The sequence below is a fragment of the Felis catus genome, chromosome F1 (genome assembly GCF_018350175.1).
Source record: "Felis catus isolate Fca126 chromosome F1, F.catus_Fca126_mat1.0, whole genome shotgun sequence".
In the NCBI taxonomy this organism is placed as follows: Eukaryota; Metazoa; Chordata; class Mammalia; order Carnivora; family Felidae; genus Felis; species Felis catus.
In genome coordinates, this window is record NC_058384.1 from 17200393 (window position 1) to 17216953 (window position 16561).

Genomic DNA, 16561 nt, shown 5'->3' on the forward strand with positions numbered 1-16561 from the left:
GTCTCAAAAGTTTAGAAGAGATGAAACTCACAGATTGTCCCCTGGGAGAAGAAGGGCTGTATTTTCTTCCTCCTGGGCCCCCACCCTGGGCTGGATGGTGGAGGTGCTCACCAAATGTGTTTGGGGCTAATGCATAGTTGCCGGGTTCCCTTGTCTTACTGTTGACAAATTGCAAGGCCACCTGGTTGTTTCTAGATTCATCATAGTCTGTGGCATTAATGAAAGACAATCAACAAGCATTGTGCAGCGACTAGGGTTTTCTTGGGGTTTGGAGAAGACAACTCTACCACGAAACCACTCCTCTCCACCTTCTCTGGCTGTCAATATTGCCAGAGTTTTGCCTCATATCACTAGTCCTTGATCAAATCATTATTCCTTTTCACCAGATGAGAGGAGGCAGAGGCTCACTAATTGTTCCCAAGTGGGCACTTCACTGAAATCTAGATTCCTGGGTTCTGCAGCAGATGAACTGAATCAGAATATTAGGGGGTGGCAGGGGATCAGTGTCTTACCAGATCTCCTCAGATGAGTCTGAGGAACAGCTGGATTTGAACTCCACTCTTTCTCGGGTACATTTTCCTCTTAGAGAGGCCAAGAGATGGAGTTGGTAAGCTACACTGTGTCCCCTAGGGGCCTGGCAGTCTGCTTTCTCTGCCTAGATCCTATGCTCTAGCGACTAGACCGAGTGTTTCAGTCTCTTCCTCCCTCCCTCCCTCTTTCCTTCCCCATCTTTCCCAGTAGGTATGTCTTGAGCAGGCCAGTCCCAAGATTTAGGCTGGGTGGCCTGGTAAAGAGAGGGAATAAGAGATGCTATTTATCCTTGAGTTTAAGCCTTGTGTTCCAGTTTTTTTTTTTTTTTTCTATTAAGCTCTGTGTCGGGGGTTGTTAGACCTTGGCTTAGCTGATTTTAAAGAATGCACTGAGGGGCACCTGGGTGGCTCAGTCGGTTGAGCATCCGACTTCGGCTCAGGTCATGATCTCATGTTTTGTGGGTTCCAGCCCCACATCAGGTTCTGTGCTGACAGCTCGGAGCCTGGAGCCTGCTTCGGATTCAGTTTCCCTCCTCTCCCTGCTCCTCCCCCACTTTCACTCTGTCTGTCATTCTCACAAAAATAAATAAACATTTAAAAAAATTGAAAAAGAGGAATGCACTGATTTCTGCTCTGCTGTGTTCCTTGCATGTATACTGTGGTTTTATACATTCTTAGGAGATTGTCAGGACAGATTTCAGGCATCTCTAGATGTCATGCCATTTAATATCATCAGAAACTCACCTTTGACCCTAACATAGATCGTTCCAGTGATCTTTCCAAGGCAGAAATTTTAGGACCAAAAACTTTTGTTCCCTGAGGCACAATAACTGAGGCCTGGCTTCACAAAGAGCCTTTTTTTTTCTTTCTTTCTTTCAAAGCACAAGCTGCAGTGATTACCAAGTTAAGAGGAAAGCAATGCCAAGTGATCGGTACACTGGGATGTCTCTTGGTTAAGTGTTTGTAGGTGTAATTGTGAGATCAACAGGACTGGGGCACTCACCGGAAGAATTGCTAAGAAATTGGTTTGTGTTGGGCGTCCGAAGGCTGAGTGCTGAGTGGGGTGAAGTGAGCTACGTGACATACAGCACAATCAGACAACCCCCAGCTGGCTGGGAGTGAAGGAAGAGACTTTTTCTCTCCCTGCCCTGTCCCTTACTTGTTTTCCACTCTTGGATGCCATCTTTAAAAGAGTCAGAGTAGATGGCTTTGGAGAGCATCTGCCTACTCATATGACCTTAGCATCCGGACCAAAGCCATGATGCCAGTGGTTCCTTCTGAGGACAGCCTCAGCAGGTGTCTGTGTAACTACACAGCAAAGTGTGCTGCTCCACAGAAGCACAGGTGGCTGCCTCTGGCCACCAGCACTTAGACTGTTCTTCCCAGAAGTGGGTTTCTGGTTGGCAGGTTTGTGGAGGGTAGTCTGAGGTCATGGACAGGGCAAAGTTACCTGTTCAGCACACATGGGCTGTGAAAACCTACCACCTTAGCCTCCTTAATAGCATCTTCTAATCTATTACTTGTTTATTCGTTTATATATTCATCCAACAAACATATAGGGGGCATCTGTTGAGTTCTAAATATTGTGCTAAAAGATGGGAATATGAAGAATAAAAGGACGCAGTCCCATATTTCAGGTTTCTCACACTGTGGTGGGAGAAACCAACAAATATAACCCCAAGCTCTAAGTGCTCTGGGGAAGAGGTAAATATAGAGAGTTATCAAACGTGGAGGTGGGCATTCAATGAAGCTTGGGGCTGATGAAGATAAGGGGAGCGGTAGAGCCTGGGATGTGGCAGGATTAGCAAGTGCTACTGAGAAAGTACTTCTTATTTTAGGAACTGATGCAGAAATTAGCTACAGATTGGTGGGAGAAGGGTGTCCCAGGTCTGTACAAAAAGTGTGGCTTATTTGGGAAACTGCAGAGTTAGCCAGGAGCTGGTCTGAGTGGATGAGTGAGAGCTTCAGGGAGGTAAACAGGGACTGGATCATGGCATTTAAGGAGCTGAACTATCTTGGTCAGGTGATAGAATGAAGAGACCATTGATGGACTTTAAGCTCAAGTTTTTAGAAAGATCGTTCTTACTGTGGGGTGAAGAATGAATTAGATTGGGGTGAGACTGTAGTTAAGACCCAATTCAAGAGGGAATCTGGGAGGAGAAGGGACAAAAGTCTTTAAGGGTATAATAGGAATGGAAAATCAACTGAACAATAGATAACTTGGATACCTTCACCTGAAGCAGAGTTGCTGAGGAAGGTCCTCAAGCTCTGCAGACCGTCTGCCTCTACCCACCATGGGCAAACCCACTAGGCTTCCAAATCTTCTTTTCAAAGATAAGCTGAAAGTACTCTCACAGAGCAATATTCTGACATAATTTGCCTTATTCTGTGGATTCACTTATATCAGGAAACCCAGTTCCATGGCAGATGAGTTGATCACAGACTAGCAGCTGTCAGCCTGGCCCCTTTCTGTGGCTCTTGATTGGACCTCGAAAGGAGAGGGCTGGATCATGGTAATGCCTCCTGTCTGGTCTTTTCCTGCCGTTCTGACCCTACTTATATCTACTCTCCATTTTTAATGAGTGCTTTTTTAAAAATAATGTAAATGTGATCCTATCTCATCCTATCTCTCTCTTGCCAAATAACCTCCAACGGCTTCTTTAGTGCAATGGCTCCAATTGCAATAGCTTCTTGCATTTAGAAGAAAATCCAAAATCCTTACCTTGGCCTACAAAGCCCTGTATGCTCTGGCTCTGCCTTGGATTTCACACCCTCTCTTGCTGGCTTTCTTCTAATCTGCTGAACATACCAAACTTATTCCTCCTTTGGGGTATAGTAATTACTCTTACTAGGTCTGGAATGCTCTTCTTTGTGTAATTTGCTCTCATCATTTAAGCCCTGGCTCAAATGTCTCTGTTCAAAGGGAGGCCTCTTCCGACCATCTTAGTTGAGGCCAGAGTCTATGATAGGGGAAGGAAGTGACAATCAGAAAACACTTCCGGCCATAAGAACTGTCCTAGAGGTCAGCTCTTTATATCTCTGCCTATTCCATTACTGGTTATTTTTTTAAATAATATTATCTCTACTTGAAATTACCTGTTTTCCTTCCTTCGTCTATTCCCAACTGCCTCATCCCCTTGAATATAAGTTTCAGGAGGGTGGGCATCTGGTTCATCTTGTTCATTACTTTATCCTCAGAACTTAGAACAGTGTTTGACCCATGGTAGATGCTGAGTCAATATTTGCTAAAGGTATAAAGGATATAAAGCACTATATCCACTCCTATGATTATGAAAAGGGAAATTACAGTTAGATTTTCTGAAAACATTTGGAACAATATAATTAAAAATTGGCCAGATAAAATCCTGTGTATAATGACATATAAGGTCCTTCTATAACATTCACAATGCCATCTTATAACCGAGGCAGATGGTATTGATGTTTGATAAAATTCACTGCCCTCCCTAAAGAGTGATTGAACATCCCCATCCTGCTGAATACCATAAACAATTCTATGTAAATAAATTTAAAAACTTGGATGAAATGGACCATTTCCTTGAAAATCACCATCTACCAAAAGTCACCCAAGATGAAATGGGTAACCTGAATAAGATTGTAACTATTAAAGAAATTGGATCTGTGATTACAACCTTTAGAAAAAGAATCTCCAGGCCCAGATGGCTTCATTATTAATTCTATCAAACATTTAAAAAAGGAACATCACCAATTTTATACATTCTCTTATAGAAAATGGAAAAAGAGGGAACATTGACAACGCATTCAATAAGGCCAGCATCACCTGGATACAAAAACCAGACACAAACAGTACAAAAAAAAGAGAAAAAGAGTAGGTCAGAAAAAAGTTTTGAAGTTCTATTTTTGTTTCTCCCCCATACTTTCGTGGACTATTCATTATCTACCTCTTCGTGTGTACTTGGTTCTTTTCTATTACACACATAACAGACACAGCAGCTGATAACCCCAAAGAGACATGAGCCCATAAGCCAGAATGTCCATCACTGGAGAGTAAGATTACTGAGAAAGAAAGACCACAGGCTGTGTGACATCCATCCCCTGATGCAGAACTATTAGAATAGTAGGTCCAAGTTTAAATTAAGCATGACAGCTTTATTTAAGGAGGTAAGAAAGGAAATTAACAATATAAAAAAATAACCAAAGTCATGCATAATTAAGTAGAAATATTAGGCATGAATAATATAATAGTTGAAAGTAAGAACATAATGGATGGGATGAATGGAGAATTTAGATCCAGCTAAACACAAATAAATGAATTGAATGATCAGATGGAGGAACTTTCTGAAAAGATTTGAAAGCAAGATAAAAGGCAAGAAAACATAAAGACAAAGCTAAGAGATTTGGAGGAGAGAATATACATTCCAACATCTAACTAATAGAAGTCCTAAAAAGGGGAAATAAAAACCGAAAGAAATGTCTAAAGAAATAATGAAGATAAATGTCTCAGAATTAAAGATAAAACACCTCAGATTTAAAGGGCTCTAGGAGTGTTGGACTAAAGATAAAAAGAAAAACAAACCCCAAGACATATGGTGAAGTGGAAGACTGTAAAAAAGAAAGAGAAACATTCTAAAAGCTTCTAGAAAGAGCAGACCGCCTCCAGAGGGAACAAGGATCAGACTGACATCAGACTTCTCAGTGGCAACACTGCATATGAAAAGACAATGGAATATTTTAAAATATGAAGGAAAATAAATATTGGAACCTAACATTTTGTATCTCTGATCACATTGCAATTCAAATGTGAGGGTATGATTAAAAAAAAATGCTCCAGGCATGTGAAATTTCATGAGGTCTGCCTTACAAAATCCTTTCTGGAAAATCTAGAGGAAGCACACAGTTCAGAAGAGTGACAAATGCTACAGATATGAAAAGTAGGGGTGGTTAAATACTTGAGTAAGATGTCTTATTTTTGCCTTAAATAAAAGACTATCATAAAACAGGAGGGAAAAATGCCTATTTTTAACAACCCACAGCCCAAATCCACACAGGGTTGGTTTGGGTGAAGGTGAAAGGGACAGGGAGTGGGGAAGAGTCCAGAGGGTTTGAGAACATGCTCAAGTACCTGGATTGCTGCAGGGAAGGTACTATATTGATCAGTTTAAGAAATTTATAGGGACAAGTAAACATGAATATGGATCTTAAATCTAAAAGCTGGCTCTTTGAAAATATTAATATTGATTAATGTTAATAAGACTGATTAAAAAATAAAGACCGAAGTTGCCAAAAATAAGCTGAAAAAGTGAAAATAGCTGCAGATATAGTAGAGATTAAAAATAAAGTCTTTTGAAGAATTTCATGCTACTAAAATTTAAGACTCAGATGAAATGAATAAACTCCTAGAACTTTATAAAGTGCCACAACTGGTGTAAGAAGAAACTGGAACTTTAGACAGACAATGCAGGGATACTAGTCCAACATCTCACATCCCTAAAACAAAGAGAAACAACCAAAACAACAACAAAAAATGCCCCAAAGGTTTTAGTGATCAGTTCTGTTGTAAGTTACTCCAAAAAAAGTATGAAAAAGAATGAAAACTGTCTAGATTTTTATTTATTTATTTATTTATTTATTTATTTATTTATTTATTTTTTATTTTTTTAAAATTTTCTTTTTTTGAACGTTTATTTATTTTTGGGACAGAGAGAGACAGAGCATGAACGGGGAAGGGGCAGAGAGAGAGGGAGACACAGAATCGGAAACAGGCTCCAGGCTCTGAGCCATCAGTCCAGAGCCTGACACGGGGCTCGAACTCACGGACCGCGAGATCGTGACCTGGCTGAAGTCGGACGCTTAACCGACTGCGCCACCCAGGCGCCCCCTGTCTAGATTTTTTAAATGAATCTAGTGAAACATGGATTTCAAAACTCAATAAGGAACCATGTACATGAGAAAATGTATAGGTCAATTTCACTTATGATTGTAGATGTGTAAACAGGTTAAACAAAATTTTACCTAATCAGACCCAACAGTGCATTAAAAAAAAAAAAAAAAAATCACATTCAGGTGAGGTTTCTCCTAGGACTATAAAGAAAACTCTATCAGTGTACTTTATCTCGTTATTAAGATAAGGATAAAAATCATATAATTAACTCAGTTGATGCAGAAAAAAGCCATCTGACAAAGTTTAACCACAAAGTTTGTGACAAAAACTCTTAGCTTCAAATAGAAGAAAATTCTTTAACTTAAATGTTTTAAACTTCAAACCTAAGCGAATATTACCTTGGTTTATTTAAGATTAGCTAATTATATATTTATTTTATTTCAATAAACATTTTTTTTAATGTTTATTCATGTTTGAGAGATAGAGACAGAGTGCAAGTGGGAGAGGGGCAGAGAGAGAGGGAGACACAGATTATGAAGCAGGCTCCAGTCTCTGAGCTGTCAGCACAGAGCCCGACGCTGGGCTGGAACTCACGAACTGCGTGAGATCGTGACCTGAGCTGAAGTTGGACGCTTAACTGACTGAGCCACCCAGGCGCCCCTATATTTATTTTATTTTAGAAAAGCTCCTGTTTTCCCATCAAAAAGAAGCTTAAAAATGAAGACTTAGCAAAAAGTATGCAACATGAAGCTACAAGTAAGCATTCCCTTTAAGAATGGGAACAAGTAAAGGTTACCTAATCTCACCGTTCAGTTTGACATAGTTCTTGAGGTCCCAGCTAATGGGACAAGGGATAGAAAAGTAAATAAATAAGAGGTATAAGGATTAGAAATATATAGATAAAACCATTATTATTTGTAGATGATATAAAACATTTACCTAAAAATATCAACAGAAATAATAGATAATTAGAATTAATAAAAGAGCTCAGCGGGATTGCTGGGTATGAGATCAATATGCAAAAATCCATAGCATTTTTCCATATCAGCAATAAGGAACTAGAAAATAACTTTTAAAGTTCAATGAAAGTCACCGAGCAATAAGAAATTGTAAATTGTTTAGAAATTAGCCAAGAACATAATGTTATAGAGAAATACTTAAAATCCTATTAAAGAGCACAGATATGATTTGAATGAAGACACATTGTATACTTTTAGAAGGGATGACTTAGTATTCTAAAGATGTCAGTTCTCTCCAAATTTATAAACTTATTGCAATTCCAATCTAAATTCAAGACGAAATTTGTGGAACTTGATAGACTTATTTTGAGAGGCCTATGGGACAATGAAGGTCACAAGAGCTGAGTCAACTTCGAAAAAGAAAAGTGATATTAATATTGAGATATTAATATTAAGATACTGAGTGATCGATATTAAAACGCAATGTAGTGTTGGCTATAGAGCAGACCATGGACTAGAATATGGAGTTCGGAGTTCAGAGACGGATACACGTACATATGGAAACCTAATATACAGTAAAGCAACACAAATCAATGGAGAATAGATGGATTACTTAGTAAATGATGTTGAGGAAACTGGCTTACCATATGAAGAAAAATAAAACTGTATCCTTACTGGGGCACCTGCGTGTCTCAATCGGTTAAACGTCTGACTTTTGGTTTTGGCTCAGGTTGTGGTCTCATGGTTCGTGAGTTTAAGCCCCATGTTGGGCTCTGCGCTGATAGTGTGGAGCCTGCTCAAGATTCCCTCTCTCCCTCTCTCTCTGCCCCTCCCTTGCTTGCTTGTATGCAGTCTCTCTGTCAACATAAATAAATAAACTTAAAAAACTATATCCTTATAAACTTTAGTTTATAAAAAACTATATCCTTATAAATATATCCTTATTTAATACCACATACAAAATGACTAAATATAAAAAATCTAGAAAGCTAATAAAGGTACACATAGAAGAATACCTTTGTGTCCCACAGGCAGGTAGAGACTTAAAGACTTCAGAAACTCAAATAATGCTAGGTAACACTTACTTATCACAGGAACTCTGATAGAAAGATAGGCTGTATGTGCAGGCAATTTATAGAAAAAGGCAACTCGAAAGGCTAACAAGTATAGATGAGATGTTTAAACTCAAACTTGTTATTATTTAAAGAAATTCAACTATATACACAATGGAATACTACGTGGCAGTGAGAAAGAATGAAATCTGGCCTTTTGTAGCAACGTGGATGCAACTGGAGAGTGTTCTGCCAAGTGAAATAAGTCATACAGATAAAGATAGATACCATATGTTTTCACTCTTAAGTGGATCCTGAGAAACTAAATAGAAGACCATGGGGGAAGGGAAGGAAGAAAAAAGTTAGAGAAGGAGGGAGCCAAACCATAAAAGACTCTTAAAAACTGAGAACAATCTGAGGGTTGATGGGGGGGGGGGTGGGAGGGAGGGGAGCGTGGGTGATGGGTATTGAGGAGGGCACCAGTTGGGATGAGCACTGGGTGGTGTATGGAAACCAATTTAACAATAAATTTCATCTTAAAAAAAGAAAAAAATGAAGAAATTCAACCAGAAAATTAAATCTCAATTATGCCTATTAGACTGTCAAAAGTTACAAAGCTGGATCATGTCATTAGGAAACAGGAGCCATCATGAACTTCCGTAGGGAGTGTGAACTAGCATGGCCATCCCAAAGAGCAATACTTAGTTAAGCCAGGTAAACACATACCCCCTGACCCAGTCATTCCTCTTCTGGGAACATATCCCAAAGGTGATGCCTCACTGATTCATAAGAGGGCACATATAAGGTATTTTCTGCAGCACCATTTGTGGTGTGGGAGGCTGGGGACCATCTGCTGTCCATCTTGGGAGAATGGAGAGGTAACATGCAATGGATGAACAGCACGCAGTGTTTTGCAACAGTTGGAAGCCAGAGACTAGGCACCTGCACTACAGCATCGATGGGTCTTAAAAACAGCGCTGAGTAGAAAATACGAGAGCAGGGAATGAATTGTGTAATCCAATACCGTTGGCACACATTTGAAATATACTCAAAACTTGCCCAAGAACACATCTTTCAAAAACACATATAAACCAAAGGACACAAATTCAACGCCTCAGAACGGTTGCGTGTAGCAGGCGGAAGAAAAGGTGAAAGCAGAAAGAAAGAAATGAATAAATATAGAGAGGGCCCTTGGGGGTCATGGATGGGAATAGTTTGTTCAAATGGCGTCTGTAGTGCCCTCCTTCCACACAGTCAGGTGTCCAAGAAAGGAGAAGGTGGACCTCTCCTTTTGGGGGATTGCTTATTTCAACGGAGCTGGCACGCCAGCTGTTTCTAAGTAGTGGAGCAGAGGGAATCCTCTCCAGTTCCCTACTTTGGTGAAGGGGGAAGTGTGGTATAAATGAGAGTAGGAAGCAATGCACAGTGGGCATTGGAATTCCCAACTGATAATTACGTGGATTTGCATGACCCACTATCTATTGTCCAGGGATCCGGGATTTGCCAATCCTTATTAATTTTTACAGCTTCAAAACTGAAGCTTGTGTTAGAATAGACTCCCAGAGCTTTTCCTGAAAAGCCCCAGAGAGCAGCTCAGCCTGGATGTGGGATAGACTGGAGCAAAGGCAATAAAGAAAACTTCTCATTACTCATCTCTGGGTACCTCCACAAATGATTGTCTTCGCTTAACCTCAAGGTCAAGACAACCTATTTTATAGTGTTCGCTGTCTCTGAGGACAAGCTTTAGTGAGCGTCTTGTTTGCTTCTTATAGTATTAAAAGAGACAATGAAACCTGCGTCTCAGAAGATCATTTCACCAAGTCCCTGTTGCTCTACGGGGAATATTTGTTTCCTCATTTATATTCATGTCTCTGAAAGACAAGTAGACCTTGAATGAAATTTCAGGCGACAGTAAATTATAAATAATGTATCCATATTTTTTCTCTTCCATACTACTTGTATTTAATTCCCCCTAGAGTCTTGTGCAAACACCAGGGACAACAGGACAGACAGCTATTAACATGATGGAAAGAATGAAATGGGTTTATGCTCTATGGCAGGAATACAGCAAGGGAGGATATCTTGATCAAAGAAAGTTTCTGAGGTTTTGTGGGAGTGAGTTCTTTTCTTCTCGCTCTCTCTTTTATTTTTATTTTTAAAAGCATCTCAACTCTTTTCCAGACCATTAAATAGACATCTGCTTGAAATGAGCCTCTTATTGCGGCCCACCCAAGGCAAGATGAAGGTCTGTCAGCGGATGGAGGCCACTTAGGGGCCCAGCTCTAGGCTCTTTTGTTCCATAAGACAAGGCATAGAAAATGCTTAGAACGACCAGCTGATAACATCCCGTCCTAAGAATAGGATGCTGCTAAGTGGAGAGCTCAGGCACTGTCAATGAAGTCGGAAAGGATGCCTGTTACGAGAATGAAATTAGTCTCTAAATCCATCAGCCCTGATGTGCCGTCACATTGGATGCTCTGGTGTTTTTCAGACCTCTTGCTCAGCAGGAATAATTCATGGGGTTCAGACTGGCAGCTCTTCAGTCTTTCAAGTATGTGAAAAGATTCTCTGCTCTTTGTTTTTGTTTCTTTCTTCCTCTTCTTCTCCTTCTCCTTCCCCTTCCCCGCCTTCTCCTTCTCCTTCTTTTTCCTCCTCCTCCTCTTCTCCTCTTCCTCCTCCTTTTCTTCTTTCTAGGCAAACAGGGGCCCGCCGATAGAGCGGACAGGGTGAGCTATGTGGCTCCGTGTGTGTGTGTTGGGAGGGAGTTAGAGAGACAGGGAGAGGATGAGTTGGGATGTGCTTCACGTCAGGGGAGGCAGAATCAGGCCGAAGGTGCAGCCACTGAGGCCACTCTTCAGAGGGAGCCTGATCTCCAGAGACCTGTAAGAGATCTATGGGGCTAACAGGAGAGTTCTGGGATGAAAAACACCTGCCCCTGATGCTGGAGGCCCCCTCTCCTGGACTCCTCCTCAAGGCGTCTGGCTCAAGCCACCCATTAAGCAAACCCCAAACTTTTCCTTCTTCTTTTTCTTATATATATATATATATATATATATATATAGAGAGAGAGAGAGAGAGAGAGAGAATGCATGTGTGCACATAAGAGCAGGGAAGGGGGCATAGAGAGAGAGAGAGAGAGAGAAGAGAAAGAATCCTAAGCAGGCCCCACAGGGCTCGATCCCATGACTCCTGGGATCATGACCTGAGCCTAAACCAAGAGTTGGACTCTCAACCGACTGAGCCACCAGATGTCCTTCCCTCTTGATAACATCCTGACCCCCACATTTAGGAAGCTGATACTCTTGTGTTCTCTTCCTCCTTAATAAAATTTGCTTTTGGCAGGGGAGTTGCAAGGGGGTGGTAGAAAAGGTGGGGGGGTGGGCATGGCTCAAGCAGAGAAGACTCACTAATGTTGACGTGCAAATAACTGTGCAGGTTTAGTACAATCTCTTCAGGGAAATTTGCATTTCTGGTGGCAGAAAGAACCTGACATTGGAGGGACTTGGGGCATCACACTGTGCAGGCAGTACCTCTCTCTCTGCCAGTCCCATCCCTGTGATGGATATTGAAAATCTCCTTCTACAGCTTTGTTTCACCAGAAACCCCTCTTCCATGCTCTGCAGCTGGGATTTAACTATTCCATTCAACCCACATTTATTATGTCTGCCGTGTGTCAGGCTTTGTGCAAGGTACTTCCATATGCATTACTTCCATCCACACACTTTTCATTCTGCAACTGGTCATTTCAGTGGGTTCTGATAAATCTCCAAGACAAAGCCAGCAGGGTGTGGTACGCATCAGTGGTTTAAATTTAAATTTGAGCTTCACAGCAAAGCTCTGCAAAGACTTCCAAACATGGATATATCTTTGCCTTGTGCCACGGGAGTAGTGGCAAGTCCTTCTCTGGTCAACCCCAAACTGTCCATGGGGCGGCTCAGTCAGTAGCTACACTCATTATACAGGATCGTGGGCTCTTAACAGTTTCCCCCTTTTTGACTTGGTATTGGTCATGCCCCAGGAAGCCCAGTGTCAGCTGGAGTTTCATGAAAACAAAGAAACAAACACCTAAATCCCCCCTGATGGCCCCTCTGCATTGTCCACTAAACAAAGCCACTACCCTCGCCCCCTCTCTGGATTTCCATGAATTGTTAGCCCTCTGCTTATTAGATCTGGCTGAGCCTCCCGCGGGATTTGGGATCCCAGACGCAAACTATTATACATCTGTGGGGCGGCTTCGCATAAGAGAGGGCCAGCGGTGGGCACAGAAGCTGGTACACTTTTATTGCCCGGGTGGATCTGGAGCAAGACACAGCCACAAGATGCTGGAGAAACCTCAGGTGTGCCAGGCGAGATGAGGCACGTTCCGGGTGGTATGGCCGTAGACTCAGTGTCTTATCATCCTGCTCACACACACCAGCTGTGGCATTACGAGGGAGGGAGCTGTGGCCCATACTACACTGAGCGATCTTTGAAACCTATGCATTTCGGGGATGAAATGATTACTTTGGACTTAATAAATATGCAGATTGGGAGCTCTGGTTTTTTCCTGTCATCTGTGTCCTTTTTGTGGGAAAGAAATTCTCAATTCAGGGAAAAGCTCCGATCCACGGGTCTTTGGGTGGCAGCCTGAAAAAGAGGACCACAGAGGACCCTTACACCTGTGAATACGCAGCGAAGGGATGGAACAAGAGAAAGTAGCACCTTGATGCTGAGATAAGTCCCTCCGTGAAAGGGCATGGAAGGGGCGCAAAACTGACTTGAGCCCCTTAAAGGGATCAAGTGTCTTCCAAGTTCCGCTTCGTGAAGACGCGTTTCGACTTGTGGCAAGCCCTGCGACCAAGGCTTACATTTATTTTTATTTATTTTTAAGATTGTTTAAAGTTTATTTATTTATTTTGAGACACAGAGAGAGAGAGAGAGAGAGAGAGAGAGAGTGTGTGTGTGTGTGTGTGTGTGTGTGTGTGTGCATGAGTGGGGGAGGGGCAGAGAGAGAGAGGAAGAGAGAGAATCCCAAGCAGGCCCCATGTTGTCAGCACAGAGTCCGATGTGGGGCTTGATCTCACGAACTGTGAGATCATGACCTGAGCCAAAATCAAGAGTTGGGCATTCAACCAACTGAGCCACCCAGGCGCCCTTGGCTTATTTTTATTTTTAATTAAAAAATCATTTTTCTGATGAATGTGCTCATTGTAGACACTTTTTAAGATATTCAAAATATTAAAAAGAAGGGAAAGGAGGACTCATTCACAATCTCACTACCTTAAAGAACCACTAGTGACATTTTGGTGTATTTGATTCAGTGTCCTGCTTTACCATTTAGGGTGAGTCTACAGGGAGAGCCACCTGAGTAGGGATGGGGCATATTCTGTCACCTCCCTCTGGTGATGAAGGGATAGGCTCTGAGGCAGGGCCAGGATTCCAGCCATCCTGGTACTCTGACATGGCAGGCAGACATACATCTAGGGACAAGGGGTACTCTCGCTTGGCCCACACATGTGCACAGCCACACCTCCAGAACGTGGGGCAGGAAGACAGCTCAAAGTGTGGACTGGAAAGTCCTGCATTACAGACTATAGAGAGGTACTGTGGGAAAAGGCAGAAAGGACTGTTAATAGCACAGTCCCCACAGCCAGGTCAACTGGGGTCAAATCCAGGCTCTCCTACTTACAAGTTATGGGGTCTTAGGTGAGTTGCCTCACCTCTGTGTGGCCCAATTTCTTCAACTGGAAATAGGGATAATGGAATATACCTCATAGGATGTGATTTCATAGGCTTGAATTAGATAATACATGTAATGTAATCATAACAGTGCCTGTCAGATAGCTCTCAAAGGTTCAATGTTGGTTTATTTCCTGTTATACACATGAGGACACCCTTATTCCTGAAGGACAGTTTCAGGTATATGCTGCTGATACTTAAATGGAGGAAGGCAGGAGCAACTGGATTTGGAAGCAGAAGACCTTGGTTCTAGTTTGACCCAGGCACTTACGCTATTTGATTTCTGTGCACTCTGTTTCATCATCTGTGAAATGGGGGTATACCTAAGGCCCTTCTCACCAGTTGTTACAAAGACTGAACCGAGGTCATAGGAATGCAAAAGTGCTTCGTGTATGGAGAAGAACCCTGGATTTAATGCAAAGGGTTTACTATCCATACCTTTATTACGTGATTCTCTGATTACAGGCAGCAGAGGAAGGAAGGAAGGAAGGAAGGAAGGAAGGAAGGAAGGAAGGAAGGGAGGGAGGGAGAGAGGGAGGGAGGGAGGAAGGAAGGAAAGGAAGGCAGGCAGGAAGGAAGGAAGGATGGAAGAAATTTGCTGGGAAAACACTTGCAGAAAATCTGAACAGGAACCTGTCATTTAGTGGGTCCAGGTGGACCAGGGATTTGCACTGCTGGTTCCTATGGTTGCCCTGGTAGTGAGAAGTTTCCTGGCAGAGTCTTGGAAGGGGGGAAAAGGGGGAGTGGAGAAAATCATTATTTTCCTTCACAGGAAGAGGCAGTTGAGTCCGTTGATAGGTTTCTCCCTGATCACGTCTCAGCAGAAGTTGCTGAGGAGCCAGACGTCCTGCAGGGAAGAAGAAAGCATCACCGGGCCATGTGTCTCACCTGTGATGAAGGTGGTGGAGGTGAGGCTGCTCCGGGCAGTGTCCTGGGCCGCCTGCAGGAGCACCGTGTAGTCTGTGCTCTCAGAAAGGCCCTCCAGTCGGATCCACGTGTCCTCTGCGTCCACAATCAGCTCCTGTGGAACAAGCGAGGAAGGCAGGTGGATGGGAGTGACAGGCACATGATTGAGAGGAGCTGGGAAGGGAAGCCCAAGCCCACGGCCAGATCAGTCGGTATCGCCACGGCCACTGTGTGCTCTCCGTTCCCCAACAAAGACTGCATCGAGCCAACAGGCAGAGAGGACAGCTCCTGTGTGAGATTGAGACCGCTCCTACCGCATAGATGCACATTGGCATAAAGGTAGGCATGTGGATTATCAAATCCAGTGGTTTCCAACTGTATTAGATTCCTCGGGACCCAGGGAGGCAGAAGCCTAGGCCTCCCTACTCCATATCCAACAGACTAGCTCTGCTTACATCCATTTTGTACATTCTGCTCCTGAATATGATTTCACTTTAAAAAAAAAAAAAGGATTTCATTGCAAACAGAAGTCTGACAACCGGTGCTCTAGAAGTACCATTTCAACTGATCACACAACACAGAAATGTGTCATCTCTTTACTGCAGGCTATAGATGTAGCCTTTATAATGCTTATCAAGAGGCATAAAAGACTATCGAATTTGGTATCCAGCTCATGTTTGCTTGGCCCTGCTAGTGAAATTTTTTTCCAAAACGATGTACTTATATGGCTTGGAAGTTTTCACTGTGCTTTGCATCATCATATTGGAAGCACCACCCAAAACCAAGTGAAGTTTTAAAGGTAGACACCCCCATTATCCGGAGTGGAAACTAAGGCTCAGAGAGGCTTCGTGTTTTGTCTCAACTTGTAAAGAGAGTAGTAGAGAAGCCAGGACTAGCACCAAAATCTCTGGCTTACAGACTCAGGCTTTTCCCTCAACAGCATGTCTGTATCCGTCACGGGAAACCCAGTTTGCTCCCTTTGGATGGCCTGATAGAAAAATCTCCCTTACAGAAAAATCTCACCTTGCGGCTTCCATCAGTGGATTTGTAGGTTAAGATGTAGTTTTCAATCTCTGCTCTGGGAGGCTGCCAGGAGATCAGGGCACTTTGTCTGGTGACTTCACTGGCCGTCAGGTTTGCAGGAGGGTCCAGGACTACAAAGAAGAGAAAATGCCAGGAGTACCTTCCTCTCCAGCTCCTTTCCGTTTGATTCCAGGTATCAGGTATTTATCCGCCCACCTACGTGGTCTCTGGGCTGCTTACATGCTGACCCCAGTTCTAGCTTGGACAGGAGCAGAAGATGATCAGTCAGTGTCATGATCATTCCTGCACCTATTTCCCCCTCTAACCTGGGCCTCTGGGCCCAGGTGTGTCATCTTCCAATCTGACCTATGTCTGAAATCATGACCTAAATAAATCTGCATGTCTGTGAGTTCACTCTTGAACTTGCTTCATCATCCCCACAACTATACCTTTGTCTCCTGTTCTGGCCATGATTGCACCCAGCCAGTGTCTCCCAGATATCAAGCCCTTTCA

At 42.7% G+C, this 16561-nt stretch overlaps 1 protein-coding gene across 1 annotated transcript in view; it reads right to left on the minus strand.

The window, feature by feature from the left end:
• Nucleotides 1–16561, minus strand: part of TNR (tenascin R) — a 409307-nt gene that overhangs the window by 15189 nt on the left and 377557 nt on the right. Inside the window, exons 17-18 of the mRNA XM_011290913.4 lie at nt 16049–16179; nt 15008–15140 (exon numbers count right to left, since the gene is read on the minus strand). Coding sequence (XP_011289215.3) covers nt 15008–15140; nt 16049–16179 — 264 coding nt within the window. The remainder of the gene's footprint in view (nt 1–15007; nt 15141–16048; nt 16180–16561) is intronic.